Source organism: Thamnophis elegans, chromosome 1 (assembly GCF_009769535.1).
Source record: "Thamnophis elegans isolate rThaEle1 chromosome 1, rThaEle1.pri, whole genome shotgun sequence".
Lineage (NCBI taxonomy): Eukaryota > Metazoa > Chordata > Lepidosauria > Squamata > Colubridae > Thamnophis > Thamnophis elegans.
In genome coordinates, this window is record NC_045541.1 from 151,183,865 (window position 1) to 151,211,151 (window position 27,287).

Here is a 27,287-nt window from a genome sequence, read left to right on the forward strand (position 1 = left end):
TTTTTAATGAAGGACAGTCACTTTAATTGCAGTTATTCTGTAAAAAAAAAGGTAATAAAACTGCAGCCATTCCTGAAGTTCTGCATTGATTTTTTTCCAAGAGGATCAGAATCATATCTAAACAATCCAATTTACGTCATTTGGAACTCAGACATATGCAGTAGGGATTGTTGAGTTAGTACTAGATTCTTAATTTGAATGTTTGAAAAATATTATTCCATAAATATGTGTGAATTATGGCAAGAGTGCTGAGACAGATCATGGCACCATGCAATTTAAATAGTATGTGGTTGAAAGCATTACTGTCTAGAAACAGTTCCACACTAAAAGTCCTGTGCAGGAACACCATTACTGATAGCAGTGAAAGCAGGTAAGAGTTCCCCATTCCCACCCTAAATTATTTAGGTCATATTGTCTCTCTAGGGCAGTTCAGATCACACAAGGCAATTTCACTGCTGATCCTGACTGCGATCAAACTGTATTTTCCATATTTTCCAGTGAAGTATATTTCCTCACCTAAGGATTTAGTTGCAGATATGAAATACTATTTCAGTAGGATAATTCAGTCCCCAGAAACACAGTATTAAAAATGCTAAGGATATTTGAATGCAATACCTGCTGGGATACAAGGAAACAAGCAATATTTTTTGAATGTGGGATTTGCAGTATTAATTTCACATTGAAATTAAAGTTGTAATGATCTTAAAATAGAATAAAGCTAATCATACTAACCTATAACATGTCCTTATAATTAATTTTTGCATATCATACAAATTAGCATGCATTATTTTAAGGGCTTGTGTCAATTATGTAGTGTAGCTGGTATCTTTTATATAAGATAAAAAATGAGACAATGTGTTTAGCTTAAACTGTATGAAGACTGGATTTGTAAGGCAAGTACTAGTATCATTCAGCTTAATACAAAAATACATGCATCTTTTTTTAAATAAAAAATGCTGACTTCTTAAATATGATATCAAGTTTCTTTCACATAGAAGAAGTGTTAAAATACAATCATGAGCCCCAGGATTTAAAAAAAATGAATTAGCAGATTACAGGTAAATGAATAATTATAAGATTAGGATAGTGATTTTCAATTAGAAATCAAATCTGTAAACAATTTTCTTTTATTGGATACTGCAAAAATGTACTCCACTAGGTCTCCAAGGTCTCCAAACCAAATCTGGGGGCTTGTCTGGAGATACTAAGAATCCCTTCTATATTCTCTACAAGGAATATATTATCCTTATTTTAACAAGCAACACAAAAATCAGGTCTTATCAAAATAGAAAATATTTATTATATTAAACTACAATTACAGAATATACAATATTTAGAAAAAGGCACTCCAGTATCTCAAAAACCTAATTATTTAAAAGCAATACTTTCTTTACAATACTAATGACAACCATTTCCTAAAAACAGCTGTTTATTCTTTGTACATTGAGCAGCCACTGCAAAAGATTTGATCTCCAACATCGTCCAATCTAAAAAAAAAAGATAAAAGTTAGTTTAATGTCTCTTTTTGATTAGTAAGTTCAAAGAGGACACAACTTCTGTTATGGCTCTTCCACATACCATAATGCTGTAACAAAATTAAACTGTGAAGAGAAATACTGAATTCAAATAAGATCCAACTAGATAATCCTGATATAAAAGATTGAATTAGCTATGCTATAGTAATTAATTCAGCCACATCTAACAGTCTCCAATGTTACTGAATTCAAGTAATAAATTGTAGCATATAAAACATTCCCTTCTGTCAAGAGTCAAAAATGAATTTGATTTCTAAGTATCCGTTCTTAAAATTCTAAATTCAAAACTTTCTGCAGTCTCATCTCATATCACCTTTATTAAATTTGCATCTAGTTTTTGTCATGTTACAACTATAGATCCCTCCAGAATTTATCAATTCAATACAACCAAATGAAATTAAAGCTTATCTGGATAGGCACTTACTCTATAACTGAGCATAATGAACAGACAATGGTGCTGCAACAGCTGCAGAGTTTGCTGCAGTTCTGGCATATGTACTGATCACACTGCGTGCAAACATCTTTGATGTCAACTGTTCTTATACAGGAGGAACAGGCTTTTGACACTCCTACCGGCAAAACTGTATATAAACAAACAGATTGGTAAATTAGATTTCAGCACTGTTTGCCATAAGCATCTCCTTTTATATGATCAGATTATTTGGACTCTAGTACAAAATCATTTATATTGATCAAAATAGATTTATCCAATAGATAAGGTATCACTTAATAGAGTTGAAGTTAGCAGGGAGGGAGCCTGGGACTTTTTCTATATGCAAATCAGGTGACACTACTTTTCATATATATTCCTACATCAGATAAGATCATTTAATTACAATTTCAGGATCAATTGCATTTATCCAATGAATACAACATTGCATTTAACTTTTACACAATATATTCAGAAATTTATTTATAACAATACAATATTCTATATACATACAAAACTTCATACATCAGGAACAAGCCTTGTATAATTTGCTGTCTCATCTTTTTAAAAGGAAAACTAGCTAGATACATCCACAAACACAGGAGGGTATTCTTTCATAAACACTTCATCAGAAACCAACCAATTAAAATTGCATTGGCAATAATCTATAGTTTGTTGTTAACCATACACACGCAGTTACCCTGAGTATGAAAAAACATTCAATTAGCATAACTTGATAATATATTCTTCTCCTAGTATAAATATAGTTGCATGGTTCTTGGGGTATTCTTGGAAACTACAGATGATTAGTTGTGATACAAATAAACTATGAATAACAACAGAAAAATTGACAAAGGCTGGCTACATAGCCTTATAATTTCTGTACTTTCTGCACTGCCTAAATGAAATTACCTCTGAGGCTTTTTCCAATTATGATTTCATATTTCAAAAATCCAGAACACATAATGTAATTTTAAACAACTGGGGAAAAATTCTCACCACAAACTTAAATATTAAAATGCAGCTACTACCAACATGATCCAATGATAGTAATATATGAGCACAAGTACAACTTCTAAATTCTCTTATCACTGAAAACAACTGGAGCAAACAGCATGTCTAGATATAAATACAACAGGTTGAAAACTGAAAATGGAAAATTAATAGTACATAAATGCTTACCCATTTCACTTGCACAGGGTTGTCGAAGTTTTCCATCCTGCCCAATTAACATTTGTCCATTACATCTGTGCAAGGAACAAATTTCTGATTTGTCTATACATGATTCTGGATATTGTGCAATTAGATATGTTCCCACTGCACTTGCATTGCAGGCATTGTTCATGTATGTCTGAGCACCTTTGAAGAGCAGTTGTTTGGTTTTCTCTGTGATAATGAGAAGAAGAACAAAGATGACAATGTTATTAATATTTTAACTGTACTGTCCAGAGTGACACTACAGTGCATTATTCAATTTGTGTCTACTGTATAACCTCTTATGTACAAATTTATAGCAACAAATATGATTTCAGTTACTCATACTGCCTTCTGGTGGCTGGCTGAACTTTTCAACCCCAAATATTGTACCCTCCAAACTAATCAAGAAAGAAAAGTGTGAGCAACTTCCTAAATCTCTTTTCCTGCAAAGAATTTCTAGCTGTTGGAAATCACCAACATACGATTTACCTAAAACCAAACCATATTGCTTCAGTGAGGTCAGAATTATATATGCCAATTAAATGCTAAATACCTCAGTTCAAGCTGGTTTGATATGAGCTTATCACAGTATCATAGTGACAGTACTCATCTATATGCAACATTAAACAGACAAATTAAATGTTGAACCGAGCTGAATTGTTGGAGATTCAACTGCCTAAGTCTTTTAAGACAGCAAGAACATAAAATAGCCTCGAAGATGAAGCACGAAACACTGGGGACTATAGCCGAGGACACTTTGCTTTGTGGGGGAAACAGACCCAGGTTCTGCAACCGAAGGCGCTTAGGGAAAGCAAGGCAATCAAATGACACGGGCTTTTTTGACAGATGAACAATGAGCCCCGTCTTTTTATTAAACGGCTTGTGTGTCCCACGCTTTCGAAGGCGAGGAGGAGCACCTCTGAGCATACACAGAGCGCTTTTTGGGGGGGGGGTCACATACCAGCCAAGTTAGAGCGGCCGGTGCCGCCGTAACAAGAAAGAGGGGAGCTCCGCTTTCTTCCTCCGAAAAGCCGCCTTTCCGGAGGCCGACCGGGAGAAAGGAGGCGCGTCCAGGTCGCGCCAGGGCGGAAAGGGCCCGCGGCGGGGGGCAAAAGGGAAACGCGCCCTCAAGCAGCGAAGCGCGGATTCCCGCGAGGACAAGCCCCGCCGAGCGATTTCTCTGTCCTCCCCCCCACACACACACCACCTGTGTCGCCTCACCGAAGATCTCGCGCCGGTACCTCTCGCCCATGACGCCCTGGCTCAGCTCCTTCAGCCGCACGCGCGTCTTCAGCTGCACCGGGGACGAGTCCGCGAACGGGCAGGAGCGCTTCGGCATCTCTTTCCCCCACCACCGCCGACCACCGTGGCTCGAGGCACCCGCAGCTCCGGCGTAGCGGGAACAATTATAACGCGCCAAGGGTTAACCGAGCCCTGCCTTTTCTGCGCGGCAAAAAGGAGCCTGAGAGGCGTAAACAAGACTCCCGGAGGATGCACCGCCCGCCCGCTTGGTCACCCGCGCTTACGTCATCGGACCCTCGGCCAATCGGGAAGCGAGATGACGACATGGGGGAGGGAGGACCCTGGGATTCTGCTAGTGGGCGCTGGCATTGGTGGGGAGGGATGTGACGGGAGCGGGGGCGGGGCTGGGTCGAAAAAGCGCGCCGGCGAGGAGGAGGAAACTGTCCAAGGATTGGCGTTGGCGCTTTGGAGCAGTCCGCTTTTAAACCAGATTAGCAGAGTTGGGAGGGACCTTGTAGGTCATCTAAATATGAGCCAGCAGTGTGCGGCGGCAGCCAAAAAAGCCGCATTTAGCCGCATCCTAAATTGCATTAACAGTGGGATACAATCAAGTTTAAGTGAGGTACTAATAACACTCTATAAAGCTCTAGTAAGACCACACATAGAGTACTGCATCCAGTTTTGGTCACCACACTATAAAAAAGATATTGAGACTCTAGAAAAAGTGCAGAGAAGAGCAACTAGGATGGTTAGGGGACTGGATACTGAGACATTTGAAGAATGGTTATAGGAACTGGGCATGGCTAGTCTATTGAAGAGAGGACCAGGGGAGACATGGTAGCAGTGTTCCAATATTTGAGGGGCTGCCACAGAGAGAAAGGGGTCAAGCTATTTTCCAAGGCACCTGAAGGCCAGGCAAGGAATAATGGATGGAAACTGAACAAGGAAAGACTCAACCTGGAAATAAGGATACATTTTCTGACAGTAAGAACAATCAACCAATGGAACAGCTTACCTTCGGATGTTGTGGGAGCTTCATCACTTGAGGCTTTCAAGGAGATTGGACTGCCATTTGTCAGAAATGGTGTAGGATCTGCTTGAATGGGGGAGGAGTTGGACTAGATCAGTAGTCCCCAACCTTTTTATCGCCGCGGACCAGTCAGCCTTTGATAATTTTACCATGGCCCGCTGAGCGCGCGCAGGGGTGGGGGGGCGTTGTTCGCGACGACACATTGATTGTCGTGGGGGAAATAGGGGGTGGGAGTATTAGGTATCTTCACTACCATATATAAAAGGAGATACTATCTTAAATAACAAAGTGGGCCCCCACCTCCAAAATATACTAAAAGAAAAAAGATTCCATGTGCTCAACTAATTTTTTTTAAAATCATCACTATATTATGGACTACAGACATATATATATATATATATATATATATATATATATATATATATATATATATATATATATACACACATACATACATACATACATACATGCATATATACATACCGTACGTATGTACGTACGTATATATATAATGTCCAAATAACAGGAAAAGCGCTTCAAGGACCAAAGTATATTCGATGCCCGTTGGCGAAATTTTGGAAGAGAGGCAAGAGACTTCAGGCACCGAGCCCCCACCCCTGGCTGCGGCAACTGGAGCGGGCGGGAGGCAGGGAAGGGGTGGGCAAGACCGCCGCTTTTCCACCGTGCGCTGCCCCCCATCTCCCCTCAAAAGACCCCCCCCGCCCTCGGCTGCCCGACGTTCTCTCTCTCTCTCTCTCTCTACCTCTCCCGCCGTTCCTTCTCACAAGCCAAGGCCGGGTGGGGAAGCCGCCAGGGCCTCCAAGGGCTCCGCTTCCAGCGCATGGTCCGCCCCCTCCTCGCCTCGCTTCCAGGCTGAGGCGAGAAAGGAAAAAGAGGCGGAGGCGTTCACTGAGGGGACGGCTGACTCGGGGAGGGGACGGAGGTGGTGTAGTAGCGGGGGATTCTTCCTCCTTGCCTCACTTGCTCCTGTGCTTCCGCGCAGCTCCCCCCCTCCGGCGATGGCGCTGCATGAGTGAAGAGTCGGCCGTTGCATGGCCCCTGGCCGCTGCAGCGATCATGGCCCCCGGCCGCTGCGCGGCCCGGTGCCAGGTACTCCATGGCCCGGCACCGGTCCGCGGACCGGGGGTTGGGGACCACTGCTATATAGGCTCTATTGAGTGTTCTTGAATAAACCTCTTAGGATTCAATGTTGGAGTCAAGACTTCATCAAAAACACAAAGGATGTGGGCATTTACCTCCTCATTGTGGTTTACATTTGAATGATTTTAACCAAAAATGTAACTTTTAATATTTAGAAATTTAACTATTATATGTGAAAAACAAACACATTTAAGGAGCAGGTTTACTCCACTGCAGCCTTCACTCTTGTGTCATCAAATTCTTCACTTAGTACATTTCTTGAAAGTAGTGGGATTTATCGGCTATGAAATGAATGTCATGTGCAATATTATTTTTTCATGATGATAAGATGCCAATATATTTCCCTGTCATAAATTTGGGGGAGGAAGAAGGTAAGGTGAAGAATAAAATATGGCTCCTGGGCTCAGGTTGACTTCTGCTGACTTCAATCCACATTGGCTTGGTATTACTATGTAACTTGGTTCAGAGAGAAAGCAGGAAATAACCAGCAATAACATATTTGCTTTGGTGGTGCTTTCTGTTGATGTTACCCTCTGTTTTTCTCATAAAATTAATATGACTTGCATCTAACAAATGTTGCTGCTGAATGTTGTTAACGTAGTCTCATACATGTGTGTATGTCTTTCAGTGATGCACTTTAAAAAAGCTAAATATAATTAACCCAGGTACCCCAAACATTGTATCAAATTTAACATTATTTGACGTACAAAATTGGGTCTTGCATTAGTGTAAGAACTGTTACTGGAAGAACAAAGATAACAGAGTAATGTCTGAGTGCCTTGAAGAATTTGGCAACCTCAAGGAAAATGCTAATAGAAGAGTGATCTTGATTAAATAGCATATAAAATCACACGTTAGAATGAGACTTAGATTGTAATTTTTGAACTTTCAAATGTGTCATAAAACTAAGAGACCTCTTTCTTCAATTACTAGTCTCTATGGACCAAATTCAATATAAAATCTGATGTTATCAGTTCTGTATTAAATCCAGAAGTGATTCATAAGATTCAGAATAAATAGACAATGTTATAAGGCTTTATTGAGTAAATAAAGAGCTATAAGATAAATACAGCTCATTGTACAATATACAAAATAATCAAGAGAACAGTTTTAGTGCATTTTGATCATCTGGTCTATACTTGCTATATCAAGAATTGTGTGGCACAATGCATCATAAAAATATTAGGCCCCAAACCTGACCTATTCTTGCCTGATGTACAGTTAAGACATTTTCGGTGTCTTATGCTGTTCCCCACATTGAGTCATAATGTATTTTAGATAACAATTGCATTTAAACAGCATACTAAAGTTGTACTAAATTATTAAGCCAAATTTCACATGAAGCTTTAGTATCCCAGGAAACAGTCAAAATACAATATATATATTTCATGAAGAATGAACTATAGTATAACAAATCCTGACTACTAAATACTTAATTTCATTTGATGCTATTTTATGGGAACAATTTCTGTTAAAATATGCCAACGTTAATAGATTATCTATGAATATTGATTTAAACGTGCAAACTAAGAGGCCTAAGGAAGATCCACTGACATGAATGGGAGCTACCAAAGTGTTCTAGCATAGCACCCATTCATATAGATGGGAACTGTGTGAAAGTATTTGCCAATTGTTTGTGGCTGCTAAAGAAATTAAGCTGCTTATGTGCAGGACTGTATGTGCTTATAGCTAGCTTTCCATGCAACAGAAACTCACTTGAGAGAAAATGCACAGCTGGGCAGTGGAAAAATGTCATGATGAACAAAAAGTTATAGCAAAGACAAAGCTAGACTTTTTAAAGAGATACAGAAAACAAATAATTAAATGTAGTGAGCAAATAACTGATAACGTATTATGGATATGTAATGTAGGGTAAAGGCCACTTTGGTAAACTTTGGTCAGATAGTATGTGCAGAGGTATGGTAGGTTGAAGGAAAGTCTTGAATCATTTCTGACAGGACTAAAAATCTATCTGAAATGCAAGTTGATTAATGGTGCTCCTCCTAGGGCAGCACCAAATCATTTTTAAAAAGTTATTTAGAAAACATTGACCTCTTGTTAACATTGCCTAGACATTGCCTGTATTTTTACAAAGACAAGGCAAATTTTAGGAAATTTTAGAGCATTATATTGCAGCAAATACCAAGAATTCTGTAGCACCCTAAAGAGCTTTATTTTTCTTGGGTCTTAAGGATGGGTGACTTTCTCTACAAAATACCCTACCATACTAATATAGGGAAAAGTGAGGCAGAGGTATTGACCAAGCATATACATAAATACAAGTCATCATGATACATGCCATATCACTATGAAGATGGTGCAAATTATATGTATATCATTTGAACTATGATATGACTTCACTTTTGCCTTTCTCTCAGTGGATGCTGATTCGAAAACTAGCGAACCACTATCGGTTCTGAAAGCTAGAAAATTGTTTAGACTTCAGAACTATGGCATTTGCTAGTTTTCTAGCCCTCTCCAGGATTTCCCGCCATTCTGAAGGCTAGAGAGATTTGTAAGTTCCAGAACCATGGCATTTACTAGCTGTCTAGCCATAGGAGGGCTAGAATGCTTAGGAAGGCTAGCAAACACTATCATTCCTGTGATCGTTTGGAAGTCTCCTCCAAAGTGCATGATTTGGAGATGGAGTCATCCAAAGATTATGAGAATAACTTGCCTCCAGAAGTTGTGAATGTTACTGGAGGTTTTTAAGAAAATGTTGGATAACCATTTGCCTGAAGTGGTGTAGTGTTTCCTGCCTAAGCAGGGGGTTGGACTAGAAGACCTCCAAAGTCCCTTCCAACACTGTTATTCTATTCTACTCTAGAATGGGGTCCGCATGCAGAATGATGCAGGGCAGTCTCAGGAGGAATGCCCCTCCTTGCATCGACTGGGTATGCCTGAAAAAAGCAAAAAAAGTAGACCCAGGAAGGGCCTGGGTCTCCTGGGCACAGTGGAATGGGCCCTATTTCTGGTTCTCTGCTTAATGGTCTGTTGCTTAATGATCTCAATTAGGAGAGTCAAGATTGCAGTCACTGAGCAAAGTAGTCATGTGAGCACCTCTCTTAATGACCGCTTTGCTCAGGACTGTGCGAACTGGGATTCTGGTCTCAGTTGTGCTTAAAAGTCAATGACTGCCTGTATACAAACTGCTACTGATCAGCAGGAAAGAGACTTTCCATCATCTTTTGTATTTCTAAGAAAAGACCACATTCTCAGTAAATTAGGAACAAAGTATTCCAAAAGAGTTAGATTTTACTCTACATTATCTAACATGTGAGAGCTACAATGAAAAACAGGATAGAACACTTGGCCATGTGGAAGGTATTCTCACTCAAACTCTTTAGACTTTTTAATACATATACTCAACTTGTGTAACATCTTAACAGGGACTGGTAAGCACTTAGCATATGCAATCAAGGTACCAGCATCTATATAGGAACTGCTATTAAGTCCTATGATGATTGTGATCCTACTCCTAACTAGCAAATAGACATTTACGATGTGGCAGTACCCAAACTGACAATTGTTCAAATCCCAGTCAGGTATGCTAACAAGTGTGTCATGTATTTATTTATAGCATTAAAATTTCCACCCAATTCAGACAGCATGAGTCTGGTTAGCCTATAAAAATCAGCAAACAGCAAATACAACAAAAAACAACATATGCTATATTGCTTTCCCCCTTTTCATTTCCCAACTGCCTTTGTTATTGAAAACAGTGATCTTAAAACAGCAGCATTTGGCACTCTGCTGCATGTTTCCCATTTCAATGAAGGGATACATCATAAAAGATTGAAACTGAGCCTCAATTTCTCAGGAATGCTACTTCAAAATAGTATAATTTCATTGCATGACGGTAACTTTGTATGCTTATGATTTAGGTTGATATTGTTTCCAGATTGCTTATTTGTACCCTATGACTATCATTAAGTATTGTACCTTGTGATTCTTGACTAATGTATCTTGTCTTTTTATGTACACTGAGAGCACATGCTCCAAAGACAAATTCCTTGTGTGTCCAATCACACTTGGCCAATAAAGACTTCTATTCTATTCTATTCTACATGGTGCCAGATTCACCACCAGAACACTTCCTTTGCATATGTTACTTATTTTTTGTCAATAACTGCATTTTTAAGGGTTGCTCCAAAATAATTTATTACCCAGAATTTGATAAACTAACATGCTGAATTGCTTATTCTGTGAAGAGTGATGGAAAAATATTATATTCTGCTGAAACTCAAGCAGTAATAAGCAGCAGTGAAAAATATGATCTGAGAGCATAGTAAAAAAAAGTGAACTTACAGGTGGTATTTTCATGGTGATATGCAGCAAGATAATATTTTGCTATGGTATTTTAAAATAAATTTTCGTTGCTATAAGTTTGTCTACTTGCCTTTTCTTTGTTTTCTTGCCTAAAATATAATAGCAATAGCCATAGCAGTTAGACTTATATACCGCTTCATAGGGCTTTCAGCCCTCTCTAAGTGGTTTACAGAGTCAGCATATTGCCCCCAACAACAATCCGGGTCCTCATTTTACCCACCTCGGAAGGATGGAGCCAAGGTGGCGCAGTGGGTAGAGTGCAGTACTGCAGGCCACTTCAGCTGACTGCTATCTTCAGTTCAGTGGTTCAAATCTCACCGGCTCAGGGTTGACTCAGCCTTCCATCCTTCCAAGGTGGGTAAAATGAGGACCCAGATTGTTGGGGGCGATATGCTGACTCTGTAAACCGCTTCGAGAGGGCTGAAAGCCCTATGAAGCGGTATATAAGTGTAACTGCTATTGCTATTGCTATTATGGAAGGCTGAGTCAACCCTGAGCCTCTGAGATTTGAACAAATGAACTGCAGAACTGCAGTCAGCTGAAGTAGCCTGCAGTGCTGCATTTAACCACTGTGCCACCTCAGCTCCTAAAAGTAGGAGCTAAAAATAATGAGCTAAAAGTACAGAACTTCTGAGGGCTTCATGTGGAGCACTACCAGAAAATATTGAATGAAGGGAAGTTCTATATCTTAGGTTCTAACAGCTCCACTCCAGTCTGACCACTGCCATCAAATGACTTGGCTTGCCTCCTTCTTCTATGACATAATCTCTTTTGCTTCCCTTTGTCTTTTGATATCTGAAGAATGTTTATTTATAAGAAATGTAGAGTCCAAGATAATTTTGCTTTGGCTCTCAAACTTAAAAAGAGTTGCTTAGTTTTACTATCTTTTCAGCGCACTATAAGGCAGTTTGTTTTCAATAGCAATAGCAATTAGACTTATATACCGCTTCATAGGGCTTTCAGCCCTCTCTAAGCGGTTTACAGAGTCAGCATATTGCCCCCAACAACAATCCGGGTCCTCATTTTACCCACCTCGGAAGGATGGAAGGCTGAGTCAACCCTGAGCCGGTGAGATTTGAACAGCCGAACTGCAGAACTGCAGTCAGCTGAAGTAGCCTGCAGTGCTGCATTTAACCACTGCGCCACCACTGCATAACATATATGCATATCTCACCATTTCCTGACATACGAATGGGAACACTATGGTAGATTGTTTTTGATAGCAGTTTCAAAAAATAATTCCATATGTGTTTGATACTTTTAAAAAGTTACTACACAGCCTGTGACCCACTGGGTTATTGTTCCAGAGACATTTCTTTACCAGTAGAGAAACATAATGATCATGTACAGGTAAACATTCAGTTGGAGTGTGAGTGACTAACGATTACCTGCTAATGTCCTATTGACTTTCCTTGTGGGAATTTGGCAGGGAGCATTGGAAACAATGATTATGTGGCTTCGACTGACCACGGCAGTCTTGTGGCGCTGAAATGGCCACAGTTTTGCCAAATTTCAATTCCATAGGAGTAATGAGTTCTGGATTTTGGATGCATTCTTTAAGTTAAAGTACAGTGATTAAAAAATGGTTGCCCTACAAGGCACCATTTCGCCCAATAGAAGATTACAACAGACGAACAGGAGAGTTTTATTAGTATATACATCTTAATATTCTCCTCAACCAATTCACTCCAATTATTTTTATGTAGTTTCCAAGCTATTTTAACACTTTAAAATAAGAGAAAATGCTCTTTTCTAATCATGGTCTAGGAAGGTTATTTTGATTTTAAAAGCATCTTCATCTTCGTCTAGGATCAGAAAAGATTAGGCGAACCCTTTCTCAGTGCAGCTCTTCTATGGGCCACTTAAAAGAGCTGGATCATTGATTCTCTTGATTTTCCAACTCCAACCCATTTAACTGAAGAGGAAAAAAAGAAAAATAATTAGAAATAACATAATGAATAAATAGCAAATAAATAACATGATGAAATATATTACAAGTAGTCCTGGTCACTTAGTGACCATTCAAAGTTATGATGGACCTATCCCCAGGAGTACTTTCAACCCATTTTTAAACCTCCAATGGCCACACACATAAACTCCCATGCTCACATGACTGCATTTCTGGGCACTTGGCAACTTGTTTTCATTTATGGCCATTTGCAGTATCTCACAGTCATTATTTTTGGTGTGAGGGCTAGGGTTATTTCCAGTTTCTGGCAAAAAAAAACAACTTACCCATTGGGGAGGACAGGTTTCTCTTATGATTGTAGTGCTTACTTAACAACCATGGCATTCATTTAATGACCACCACAAAATGGTTGTAAAATTGTTATTTGTGACCTGCTTAATGACCACCATAATTTACAACCATGATTCTGGGCATTGAACATTATATTATATAATTCTTAGGCACTGAAGTATTAGCAGTGGTATTATTTAATCAGCAAGTCTCCTCTAACAAATACCATCAATACTGGGATGGATTAGGTTGAAGTTTATCAGTTAGGGATCATAAGCAGCTACTAAACATCTTTGGAATACCTGCGGAGCAAGAAATCTACCATACAGTAGTTTCACAAAGGAATGACAATGATTCTAGTTAATTTTTCTTTAGCAGTAGGAATTGCTTAGGACCCCTAATCTATCTCAAGCCCCAGAAAGCTGCTGCTTTTCTAATTGGCAAGAACCTGTCTATTTACAACAATAAACATAGCAAGAACAGTCATGATGAAAATACATACCTGACACACCAACATGGTTTTCTACAAATCTAATGTAATTTTGTGCCTTAGATGGAAGTTCCTCCCATTTTCTGGCATTAGTTGTGTCAGTTTTCCAACCTGGCATTGTTTCATATTCAACTTCCACTTTTTGTAATATTTCCTGATTAGCTTTAAAAGTGAAAAGGTAACTATTCAGGTTATAAGAATCATGTAATCATAATTTAGCATTTACTCTTAAAAACATAATAAACAATTCTTTAACCTAATCTTGGAAGCTTTCGCTCTTTTGGTGACTATTGCTCTCAAAACCTCTTTTTCTCAAAAATGATTATCTTCGCTTTTAGAATAAATCAGATTATACAGAACCACCAGGTGAGATCTTTATTGAACAATTGCCCTACTTTATTCACAGCATTTAGGTGTCATTTTCCTGACTTCAGAAAGACAGAACAATGCTACAATTATCTATTTGTCTGGACTGTATCTTTAGTGAAATAACAGAGAAAATTATTGGCACTCATTTTACTTATATGAAGTCTGTTTGTAGGCTAGTTCGCATAAGTGGCAATGTCACTGGTTATATATAATTTTTGTAATAGTTAATAGATAAAGGAAGAAAAGACCAGATCTTCTCAGTTCTTAATTATTAACATTACAGAATGTGTATACGTGGTACACAAAGATGTCAAAATGCACATGTACAAACCTGTCCTTTGAAAATTGTCAGGTTCCCGTGTCACATGTCCTTTCAAATTTCTTTCAGATTTTTCTTCTTCTTCTATTTTTTAAAGGAAAACTGGCATGCTATGAAGCCCAGCTACAATTTCTGTATGAGCTCTGAAGCTTTCTTGGAAATTAAAAGTTTTGAAGGGCTGTAGCAGGGGTGGGTTCCTGCCAGTTCTAACCTCTTCTATAGGTTCCACAAATCTACCATGCCATTTAGAACCAGTTCCAGCTCCCTCCCACTGCCCGTCCGCACCATGCTTGCCCCGCCCACTGCTCACTCATTGGCTGGCTCACCAATCGCCCCACCCGTCTCTAAGAGTCCTATCTAAACCTTAAAGTCTTAAAGCTGTCAAGTTTGAACATCCCTGGGGTTTTTTTCCTAAAGGGTTAGGGGTGCAAGGGTCGTGCAACTTGACAGCTTTAAGACTTGCACACTTCAATGCCAGAGTTCCTGAGCCAACATGACTGGAGGAGGAATTCTGGGAGTTGAAGTCCACAAGTCTTAAAGCTTTCAAGTTTGAATACCCCTGAAATTTTTTTTCTAAAGGGTTTGGGGTGCAAGGGTCTTGTAACTTGACAATTTTAAGATTTGCGTGCTTCAAATGCCAGAGTTTCTGAGCCAACATTTTGGTTGCTAAGCAAGAGCGTTGTTAAGTGAGTTTCACCACATTTTACAAGTTGGCCACGCCCACTCAGCCACATGACTGCCAAACCACTCCCACTCAATCACATGGCTAGAAAGCCACTCCCACCTGGTCACATGGCCAGCGAGCCACTCCCACAAAGCAGGCCACATCTACAGAAGAGGTTCTAAAAATTTTTGAAACCTACCACTGGGCTGTAGTCATGTGTTTATTTAGAAATTGTCTTTAATCTTCCCAAAGGACGCAAGAAAATTGGAAGAGAAATGAAAGTGGACAGCAAAATCTTCATCAGGTTTGTCGCCTGAAATTTGGGGGACACCTGACCTAATAAACTTTCAGCCTAGTTCAAAGTTACATATTCAGTTAATAACATACCTGGAAAATATGGAATTCTTTTCCCATCCAGCCTGTAAGCCACACCAATTTTGATTTCATCAAGGACATCCAGAATATCAAGTTTTGTTAATGCCAAACTGCCCAGAAAATATTAGATAGATATTAGTCTCATTCAACATCTCATTCAATCCTCATTCTACCTGGTTTTTTTTTTTAAGTTTATGGGATATCCCAACAGCATGAACTGTTCTGAAGTAATCACACACAAAAAAGGTTACAACCAGATAAAGTTTAAATTAATACACATGTTAAGAAGCATTTTAAATACTCAGGTCTGTATCACACAGTAAATTTTAGCTACATACAAATGATGAGAATTTAGGTATGGCACTTAAGAATTAAATGTTCCATATTTTAAAAACTTGTGCACAGTGTGGATGGTTATATTTTTTTCAAGTAAGAGCAATCCACAGATATCAAACTTATTTTTTTAAGCTTCAAGAATTCAGAACCTACTACGTTCAGAGCAATTTACAGGCCAATCACATATATCACTTGGCCTGCCTTTAATTCCATTAATTTTAGTTTGTGCTGATCGACATTCCACATCAGTCAGAATTTAAAATAAACACTCTGTATCTCCTTCCTGATATATTTCAGATTGCAAGACCAAACAATGATGCAAAACTTTATGATGAGGCAGAAATAGCAAGTATGTACCATGTAAATATCATTTTCTATTTCCTGCTTTTTTCTGGTTTACAGCCCCTACAATGACTGTTGTTTATTGTACAGTACTATTGACCCAAGACGTTCAAGCCCACTGAAATTTTATTTTCTTTGGGATAAAGTGCTACTGTTTCTTATCAAAATATAAACATAATTTTGCTAGACTAATTATAATGTTACCTACATATTTGTACTCCACCGGGTTAAAAGTTATGAGTTCCAAGTGTAGGTCAAAATCTGTGATGCTTACGCAGTAAAGCCGTTGATCATATGAGCGTATCTCAAAATGACAAGGTCTAGCCAGCCGCAACGTCTTTTCCTGCCTGTAGTCACACCCATTCATGACCTCGTGACTGTAAAAGGTCTCCAATTTCCTACCAGAGACAAAGATACCCAAAAGATTGGAACAGTAGACATAGCCAAGTGTCAAAGCCACTAGTAAATGAACTATTGTCATGTCAAAAATGCATGTTTTTTTTAAATCATTTAGAAGACAAACGATGTTTAACATGGCACACTAAGTCAAACAATTTTCCAAACTCCCCAAAAGGCAGTTTTTTTTCTTCATTTAGCATTAATCAGGGTTGGATTCACGTTCCAAGCTGGTAAATTATGGTTGGTGTTTAGTCCTAAAATCAGACTTAGAAACTTATTCCAAATTACCATTGATGTATTGTAATAATTGTAGATTATAGCATATGTAAATGTATATATCAAAGCATTTAATATATGCATGAAAGAAAGGTACGTAAGAAAGCAGAAAAGAATGCAAAATCTAATCCTCATTTGTCATTGAAATCATACTTTGGATTTAGAGTATTCTGTATTTTTAATTCAATCCTAAATGCAGAATTTGGGGTGCAGTTCTTTGATGCTCATCCCCCCCCTGATAGTCTATTTATTGATTAAATCTGTGTGCAATGTGACTCTGGATTACTTTACTATATTACTTTATTATACCACTTTGTCCACTATCCAGTGGCATTTATACGCTACAGTAAAAAATAATAATTTAAACAAATTAAAAATTCCAAATTGAGAGAATCAGGGAGTGGATTTGGGAGATGACACAATTTTTAAAATTAGATTCAGATCAGGATAACTTGTAAAAAGACATTTGAAAGTATGCTATAGAATGGAGCTGTGATTTGGTGGAGAATCACACTCCAAAGAAAATTAAGACAATTGGGAGAGCAGGTTAATATCATCCGCACAGTTTCTCTTTTATAATAAAGTTTGAGTGGCATAATACTTGCATGTATTAGCACAGGATCATTACAACACATTATCCTGGGGCGGGCAATTAATTTTCCCAAGGGGCCATATGAGAAACTGGGACTGTTGTGGAGGGCCATACCAATAGGCTTCCTGTTGCTCTTTGTCGGAGAGTTGTTGTCTAGAGTTGAGTTCCTTCTGGTGACTTTGGCTGCTGGAACTAACATTTGGAGGGAGGTGGGAATGTAGAGCCTCACCTCAGCCCAACCTGGCTCAGCTGCCATGCTTCTGCCACCACCACTGCTCTCCTGCTAGATCCTGGATGTACTCCTCCTGCTTGCCTGCAAGACGGTGGTTGATCGACGAGCCTGTGTCCCCCACCTAAACCATAGTTGCTGTTGTCTCCTAAGGCTGCTCCAAGCAAGGGGTGAGTGCTGCATAGATACAGAAAAGTGCTTTCTCTCCTCCCACTCCCATGGCTTTCAACTGACTGAAGAAGTGTAGAACTGGACCCGATTCAGTTTCTCCTGCTCCCTGAGGTGCAATTATTTACATTTATTTCTAATTTCTGACTGACCTCACATGGGCTGGATAGGGACAACCAAAGGGTCAGATATGGCCTGGAGGCTGTAAAATACTCAAGTCTGTATTATCCTATGCTTATTTTAATTTATTTGTACTAGTTTAATTATAATACTTACATTTATTTGTTCAGTTGGAAAGGCTCCAATTCCCACTCTTGTTGTGTAGGCTTTTACTACTCCGTAAACTTCTCCAATATACTGAGGAGGAATGCCCAATCCAGTGCATACACCACCCACGGTGCAGTTTGATGATGTCACAAAAGGATATGTGCCTATCAAAAAGCAAAAAATAGGTACATCCTGCTTTAAAAAAAAAGAGTGCTGTTATTTCAAACAGCTGTTCAACACATCACCTTTAAAGATCAGGGAATCACATGAAAATGTGCGGGAGAAACTTGCATAATCCAGAAGGTTTATCAAGCACATTATGCTCTTCTATATTATTAAACAGCACTTAGCAGTAACATTTAGACTTATATACTGCTTCACAGTGCTTTACAGCACTCTCTAAGCAGTTACAGAGTCAGCCTAGTGTCTCCAACAATCTGGGTCCTCATTTTACCGACCTCGGAAGGATGGAAGGCTGAGTCAACCTTGAGCCAGTGAGAATCGAACTGCCGAACTGCTGGCAGCTAGCACAATTAGCGTGCAGTACTGCATTCTCAAAACTGCACCACCATTGCTCTGTAAATATTGTTACATTTAACATCCATATGCAGGTAGTGCTTACTTATCCACTCAGTAATTGTTCAGAATTATGACAATGCTCAATGAGGAGACTTACAACTATTCCTCATACTCATTGTGTCCCCCAGGTCCCATGATGACCATTTGGGCACTTGACAAGTAGCTTGCAGTTAAGAGCCGAGGTGGCGCAGTGGGTAGAGTGCAGTACTGCAGGCCACTTCAGCTGACTGCTAGATCAGCAGTTCAGCGGTTCAAATCTCACCCGCTCAGGGTTGACTCAGCCTTCCATCCTTCCGAGGTGGGTAAAATGAGGACCCGGATTGTTGTTGGGGGCAATATGCTGACTCTGTAAACCGCTTAGAGAGGGCTGAAAGCCCTATGAAGCGGTATATAAAAAATCTGCTATTGCTAAAATCTGCTATGATGGTTGCAGCATTACTGTTGGCTTCCAAAAAGCAAAGTCAATGGGGAAGACAGCAAGACGTTGCAAATGGTGATCATGTGATATTGTGCTTAACAACTATGTGGGATTTGCTTAACAATGGCAACCAAAACTGTTGCAACTGCTATTGTAAGACGGTATGGTCATGCTTAGCAATGGAGTTGCCAGTTCCCATTATGGTTATAAAATGAGGAATAACTACATGCTTGTAAAAGATACTGTACATTTGGTTCCAGAAGGCAACAAATTAAACAAATGGTTTAATAAGCCAACTGAGAAGAATGCAAAACTGTACAGCACAAAACAAATTCCTTCTTGGAATCTGCTCCTAATCTTTACTCACTTGCATTCTAAAAGAGGTAGTACATTCTCTCATGTTGACCCCTAATAAGATACACTTTGAGATACTCTTGTACGGCAAAGTGTGAATAGTAAATTAGTTTCACTGGAGTATTGTATATCTGAAGATAACATCGCAGATCATTTTAGTAAGGCCCAAGGTAACATAAAGCATAAATGTTATTGCGAGGAATACGGATTAAGATTGTAAGATTTATATCTTGTCCTACCCAAAGGGAAGAATGTTAGGAATATAATGGTTGGATTGGCAATATATAAATCATATAGCAATGCTATACCTGTTTCTTTAAATCATACTGTAAAATGTGATTGGTTGCTGTTTTTCCTCAATCGGCCATAAGAGGGAGCCAAAATGACTGTTAGCTCTCTGTTCGTTAGATGCTGGGTTGATCTGATCTGAGTGTCGTGAGCTATTGTAAGTTTTGCAACTGTTAGCAAACTTTGAGTACTGAACTGATCATATGATACTGGACTATGTTATTTGGATTATCCCTTAACTGATGACACTGATGACTGACTGTCTTATCCGTGTATGACTTGGACTATTTGATGGACTCTGATACCTTATTTCCACGAAAGTAAAAGCCTATTTAAACTGCAGTGTCTCTGTATGCTGGTTTGTGTGTGCTCCAACAAAACTCTCACAACGCTTCGCTGAACGTACTTGCTCTCCCAATGGGGAGCTTACCTAACAACTCTGATATGGTTGGATTCAAATTAAGTCATAGTTACAATATGGCCATTGAAATCACCAGGGGTCTCATCAATTTCTCAGCATGATTAAGACTCACGATCATACAAACTATGAATATTTAAGAATGTATGAAAAGGGTAAACTAATCACCATTTCTCTCAGTGGCCTGTCAGGCTTCAGGAAATACATGCTTTATTTCTCATCTGTATGCATTATTATTTCTCATCAATATGCACCTACTCATGAAATAATAATCTAACCCTTCTCATATCTATGTACATAGTAATTTATTAAACAGATTTCTATGTAGCTAGACAACCATATACTGTACCAAGTGACATACCAAAATCAATGTCAAGCAGTGCTGCATTGGCACCCTCCACCAGAATTTTCTTTGGAGGGGCCGTGTAGTGCTTCGTACATAAAATAAACTCCATCTTTGACCATTGGTCTTATTGTTTCAGCGTATCCCTGCAATATTCCATATATATATGAAAAGTTACTATATTCTCCTATATTGGCTGAAAGTTAAGAATAGAAGCATATCAGAAGCCAAACCAGAAAAAACACAATTTCTAGGCAATTAAGGAGGAAATATACAGGTTGCTAACTGTGATAGGCTGGCTAGACACAAGAATAAGGTTGATTATATTTATCATGACAAACTCTGAAGTTTTGCCAGTTTAATCTGCAGGAGAATAAATGGCATCTTGTCAGATCCTTTTGGATGACTTTGGCATTTAAGGATCTGAACAAGATGATTGAAAAAGTTTGAACCATTCAGACTGAAATAGTTATGTCTCATAACTACAGATAGTCCTGGACTTACACAGTTAATTTAGTGACCGTCCAAAGTTATATCATCAATGAAAAAAGTGACTTATGACCATTTTTCACACTTACAACCATTGCAACATTCCCATGGTCACATGATCAAAATTCAGATTGTTAGCAACTCTTCTCACATTTATGACAGTTGCAGTGTCCTGGGATCATGTCATCACATTTTTCTACCTTCTGACAAGCAAAGTCAATGGATAAACAAGATTCACTTAACAACCATGTTACTAACTTAACAACATTATGATTCACTTAACAATTGTGGCAAGAAAGGTTGCAAAATGGTGGTAAACACACTTAACAAATGTTTTGCTTAGCAAAATAAATTTTGGACTCAATTATGGTCGTAAGTTGAGGACTACCTGTAATTGCATATAGCACAAAAATATTCAGCTGAGTCCAGAGGTTATAAATTCTTTTTAGGTGAAGGAGTTTTTCCAGTCATAATGACACTAGTTCTAGTCATCTCAGAAGTTTTCACCATCATCATTAATCATGACATTCTCCTGGAAAGATAATCCAATCTAGGTTTATCTATTCTGTTAAAATTCCAAATTTCAAGATGGAATGTTAGAGGTTTACCTTCAGTTTTTTTAGTTGTCCTTCTATGTCAACTTCTAAAGAAGGAAACATTGACTTGTACTGGTGAGCCAGATTTTTAAATCTGCAAAACATCAACAATTAGCAGCATACACTGTACATAGATATTTTAAAACTGTATGTTTCCCTAAAAATCACAGGCAAAAAATACCTGGTGAAATATGCATGGAGACCAGGTTGTATGTTCAAACAACAGGTTTTTTAAGTGTCAAAGATAATCAGAATTTATCTTAATTAAGTCAATGAAATAAATATTTCTCCAAATCCAGCCTGTTTTCAGTAATATTTGCACAACTATCTTCACAGTTCCCCACAGAGCACATTCATACATACTTTCCCTTCTGTACAATATCTTAAGAGTCTACAAAAGTTCCCATCCAAGAAGTTCCTTATTGTGCACTCGACAAGAATACCTTAATGAAAATTCACTGAAGTCTGAAAGAAGATCACAGATCCGAAGTCCTGTCCGTGCAGCTTTGGAAGAATAAGTTGGTCCAATTCCTTTTTTTTGTCGTGCCAATGCTAGCGAAAAAAGACAATTGAGTGGAATCAACTGTTGAACTATTCAGTTATTTAGTGGTACAATATTTCCAAATGTCTTGTAATAGAAATTGGTTAAAATGAGTAGTCTGGACGTGCATGAATGCATGCATGCATTAGAAAAGAATATTCGCCTATGAGGTCTTTGATCTTTTCAGGTTCAGAACAGATAGAGATTTATTTCTTTTGAGAAATCAAACAAAATTGGGGAAAAAAACTACTTTTTCATGCTTGAATAGAAGAAAGGTGTATAGATTGCACATATGACTCTCACTGAACATTATTATTTTGAAACTCAAGTTGGATGCCAAAATCCAGCACTCTGGGGAAGGCTGATAGAAATGGAATAACAACATTATATCCTGTTGCATCAACTACCAACTCCATTTCTCTTTAAAAGAAATAAAGTGGTAGCATATAAGGACTTAAGTCAAAGTTCAACTCGCCAATTGAAAAGAGGCAACAAATAAAGGGATAACAGAAACAAGGAGGGACGTAGTTATCCCTTTAAAGTTAAAAGTGTGATTTTGGCACCACATTTTTCTACTTTGGTTTTACTGGTCTTTATTTTTAGTTTTGTTTTATTGCTCTACACATTGTTTAATTTTTATATGGTGAGCCTCACCAGAGTTTTTGCCTTTAAGAAAAGGTTATATAAATGTTTTAAATAAATGATGCAAATGGAAATATTCTCTTCTGAAGATTCTCAAGCAAAAGGCAACCCAGATAAATAACAATATAACTGGAAAAGTATAATGCTCCCACCCCCATTTTCTTTAAGGTTACTGAGCGATATATTGTCTTTGAAAGGCATTATTCCTCTCGACTGCGCATCTTCCAAACTTCAGTCATCTATGTTTGGGATGTTCTGATCATCTCAAAGATCACAATGTCGTTCTTTTAGGGAATCCAGCAGTAGCTATATTACCCCACACTGATTAATTGAACTGGACCAGAATGCTATGCATGTACAAGTACTTTTCCATACTGTACTGTGTGCCAAGGTTGCTATGAGGATGCTTCCTTTCACTACTTCACTGCCAGATTTTTCAGAGTTGTTCTAAATAGATTAACTGGGTATCGTTTTCCAGCTCAGTGACCTATCAAATATAACCTCCAGCACAGAGACATGACTGTGGTCAACTGGAAGGGGAAAAAGCATGTCAATAACTATATCGTCTTTTCCCAAAACATTGGAAAAGTTTATCAATAATTACTTGAGTATGAACTATCTTTTACTCAGAATTGATTTCCTACCCATCATCAGTAAATACACAGTAGCGTAACCTGGCTTTAAAAGAGATTTTTCTACTCCATGATCCATTTGTATCACATGTCACCTCATAATTAACCTTAATATCGTCTGAGGCTGATTCTGGCAGTTCAAAATACTTTTAGAATCCAAATCCCTAATACAAAGATGCCTTTTTGTTCATTGTTCAGCTTTTACAACCTTACTGTAATGCTAATACTAATTCAGCAGTGGCAGTTGTATAACTGAACAAACCTGAAGAGATTCTCACACATAATCTGGGTGATAATGCTATGTCACTAAATTTGCCTCAGGAAAGATAATAATATATATGATTCATTGTCTAAATTTACATTAGTCAGTGTTCCCATAACTTCATCATTCTCACGAAGAGATAACAGCCAGATTTCTATTTGTGTGGTATGTCATGAAGAGCTGCCATGTTCTAAAGTGCAGATTCTATAACAGAGCCCCATGTGTAGATAGGAAGAAGGCAGCAAGATAAATAAATATGGGCATCAGACCTGGACTGGCCTCCATATAATAAAACCTAACCACATGATCTGTCTCCTCATGCACTACTTGTAAAGCGTAGGTATTTTCTCCAGAGCAGTTACCAGATGTATAGAGATATGGCTTTTATCAGTGCATCCCTTTTATACAAGCACAGTCTATGTGACATATATGCATGACACATATAGGGATCAGACTGCTCTTATACAATTTCTGACTCTTGCACATTTGAAACTCATGCATGCTGTGTAAGTTGATATTTTAAACAAGAACAGCCCAAAAAAACTAACAGAATTGTTGCATTACATTGCATTGTATATGTTTCTGTCCAGGCTTATGCCCACATCTAGTAGCAGAATTCAAATATACCAAGATATATAATTACTTTTTCCCCTCTTGTACTTGACGCTGTACTTCTTGAAGTCCATCAACTGCTTGGTGAAAATCAAACACTGCATAGATTTGAGGAGATAAAACAAGGTTGATTTTCAAATATTTCATACAATTATGTTTTTAGTGTTCTAACAATAAAGAAATCAAGCTGGTGTAATTATTAGCAGCACTGTGCTTCAAAATAAAGAAATTGCCAGGTCAAAACAACCTTAATCGTAATTTACCATTTGTTGTATCAATATATTAAAATAAGAATTATTTGTTCATAGGCAAAAATATGAAGCTTGCTAAATTACCCTTTTTAATTAGAGAAAAGACAGTATATATATTTATGGCTAACTGGAAAACTCTTGTAGACTTTTTGCCTAAAACAGAAAAAATGCATTACGACTGGATGTTTCATGATTAGAGAAAGATTGGGTAATTAAAAAGCTTTTTGTAATCATAGAGTAAGAGATAACTTGTATTTGCTTCAAATGATTAATAAGCTTCTTTCAATTTCTTTTTATATTTTTTCTGCACTTTCTTTTTTTCTCTTTCTTTGTTCTCTTTATGCTGTATTAGTTTGTGTAGTTTTTATGTTCCTTGTAAAAACTTTTAATAAAATTTATACAAAAATATAAATCCTTCCCAGTACAAATAAATTAACAACAATATGAAAAAGTTGTATTTGTTTTCTGTCTCTGACTATTACTTACAAGATGGCTCTGTCAGATATTATAAGTCTTTTCTCCCAGTCCTTTAATCCTATCAAAAGAAACATGTACCAGTTAGAAGAATGTGGCTATAGAGGACTGAACAATCTACAGCAATCTTTCTCAAGTGGCAACTTGAAGATGTATGGACTTCAACTCCCAGAATTCCCCAACTAACCCTTCATGCCAGTTACCCAGGATGAAAATCCTTGCTCTTAGAGCAATAATACTCAAAGTGTAGCATGCAGAGGGCCATATTATCGCAGTCTCATAGGCCAAAGCCTGCTCGCCATCAGTGACACATTTACAATCACTAAAAAGTGTCTTTCAAATAAATGTAATTTACCATCTCTTGGGAATTTTTCCAGCCTTAATCTCTTGTCCACAATAACTGAAGTAGGTCCATTTTTTCTTTTTTTCAGAACATTAAAATATCCTTTTAAAATAAGGATGAATGCCACTATTTATAAACAAGCCATATAACAAACAATTAAAAGAAAAATATGAGGTACAAACCTTTCTTCTCATTTTTTCAGCTTCTTCAAATAAGCCAGGTAAGTGTATAACCACTCCATTACCTAAAAGGTATACACAAAACTTTTGCTGTAAAATCAAGACATCAAATATCTCCTTAGAAGAGTAAGGATTAGGCAAATACAGCTATTCTTATATCAGAAGAATTTGCAACAGATTGGATTTTTCCAACTTTTCTAATTAAAGTTTAAAATGGAATTATTAGAGAATGGACTATTGAGTTAGGATACATATTATAAGGTTTCACTTTGCTGTGTCTCTCTGCCTTCTCCTCCAAGAAAGGATTACAAAGATTGATGGCGATGTTTTTTTCTGTGCTCTCAGAAAATCTACAGCTGGCCTTTATCTAACTGGAAGGCTTTGATTTACCTTTTGGCACATTCTGCCACCCTCATTGGATACCCTCTGCATTGGTGAGTGACTGTCCCACAGTTCCATTCATCCTTTTTTGGTCTTTAGTGCACTTCCCCAGATTGCTTTGTGAACGTTGAATTACTTTGGAACTAATGAGCTTTCAGCAGTATTAACACTAAGCAGACTATTTGAGCTTACTAACTAATTTTTCTCTGTCCCATAACTATCAGTCTATCTTCAACAGCCATTTATTGTTTACCTCCAATTTAATCTGAATCTCCATTCCTCTAGAAGTCTTTCTGATGTTTTATATGACTTGAAGCCGGCTTAATCAGTATCTCCTCCTTTGTGATGTGGTATGTGGGAAAGACCTTGGGAGACTGAATCAAGATATGTTGTCAAAGGAATGGTCAGATAAAAGATAGCATAACCCTCAACTGGAGAGTGGGCAGGGCAAGAGGCTCAGAAGTGACCCTCCCTAGTTTCTTGGGCTATAAAGGAGATGTGGTGAGACATGTATTTTCAGACTTACATGATAACTTTACAATAATGTAGAATTAGCTCAACCTGTTGCAATTTCTATCTTGTTTTCCACACAAGACTGACATCAATCTTGTAACTCTCAATGTGAGACATTGCAAGCTCTCAAACCACTTGTGGGCTTACTGTATCTTACCTGACCATTCTCTTAATAGTAGTTCTTGACCCAGTATCCCAACATCTTTCCTAGATACGGGTACCATCACTCCTTCTCTCCTATGGCAGAAAGATTCCCAAGAGAATCTAAACTAAATTTCAGCTTCTTGAGATCAGCAAAGATAGCCTGCCCTCCCCAATGTTTGTTTAGGTTACATCATGAAGATTTGAGTATAAGATAAGCCAGCAATGAGATGTGACAACTGCAGGTGCATCACAGTCCTTCATCTCCAGATCATGTCTCATCTGCTCCAAACACAAGTCCATACATATGTAGCATATGCCATTCATGGATACTGCAGCCAGGATTACATGGAACAGGTCCATGGTTGCCAGGGAGCCCAGACATTTATAAATTGTATAGATTCCTCTCCCAGGACAAAGAGACTGAAGTCCCCCTAGATCAGGGTTTCAAACTGCCAGCCCGTGGGCTGGATGCATCATGTGCAGGTCACACCCACCCCAGCTCCACAATGGGAAAACATCACGAAACATCACGTGATGGTAACGTGATGCTGCGAGTTTGACACCCATGCCCTAGATGACCAATCTTAGGAGCTGCAGATGATCTTGAGATGACATCCAGAAAACTCATGCAGGCCTCCTAGCTAACTTATCTCTATGGCCCAATTCCACATATAAGCCAGACACCAAGGAAGTTCTCTTTGGTACTGTATTGAGGAGAACAAGGAAGTTCTCTTTGGTACTGTATTGAGAAAATCTCTGTACTATCCCTTCTGCTGGACCAATGTGCTGCAGTTACTGCAGAACCTGAAAATAAGCTGAGATTATTTTTGATAGGACTT

General features: G+C 38.3%; 2 protein-coding genes across 2 annotated transcripts; both read right to left on the minus strand.

Moving 5' to 3' along the window:
- Window positions 1-1,277: 1,277 nt before the first annotated feature.
- SIVA1 (SIVA1 apoptosis inducing factor) lies at window positions 1,278-4,663 on the minus strand. Its single transcript, XM_032208940.1, has 4 exons — window positions 4,384-4,663; window positions 3,148-3,351; window positions 1,960-2,116; window positions 1,278-1,487 (listed from the first exon to the last, which is right to left on the minus strand). The coding sequence occupies exons 1-4, from the start codon at window positions 4,499-4,501 to the stop codon at window positions 1,430-1,432; spliced, it is 537 nt and encodes a 178-aa protein (XP_032064831.1). The 5' UTR covers window positions 4,502-4,663; the 3' UTR covers window positions 1,278-1,429.
- A 7,383-nt stretch (window positions 4,664-12,046) lies between these two features.
- ADSS1 (adenylosuccinate synthase 1) lies at window positions 12,047-24,256 on the minus strand. Its single transcript, XM_032222371.1, is given in 11 exon segments — window positions 12,047-12,839; window positions 13,666-13,815; window positions 15,393-15,490; window positions 16,333-16,417; window positions 16,420-16,456; window positions 17,999-18,153; window positions 20,408-20,465; window positions 20,467-20,535; window positions 21,487-21,568; window positions 21,918-22,026; window positions 24,195-24,256. Coding segments are annotated over 11 exon segments (939 nt in total). The 5' UTR covers window positions 24,238-24,256; the 3' UTR covers window positions 12,047-12,786.
- Between the last annotated feature and the right edge of the window lie 3,031 nt (window positions 24,257-27,287).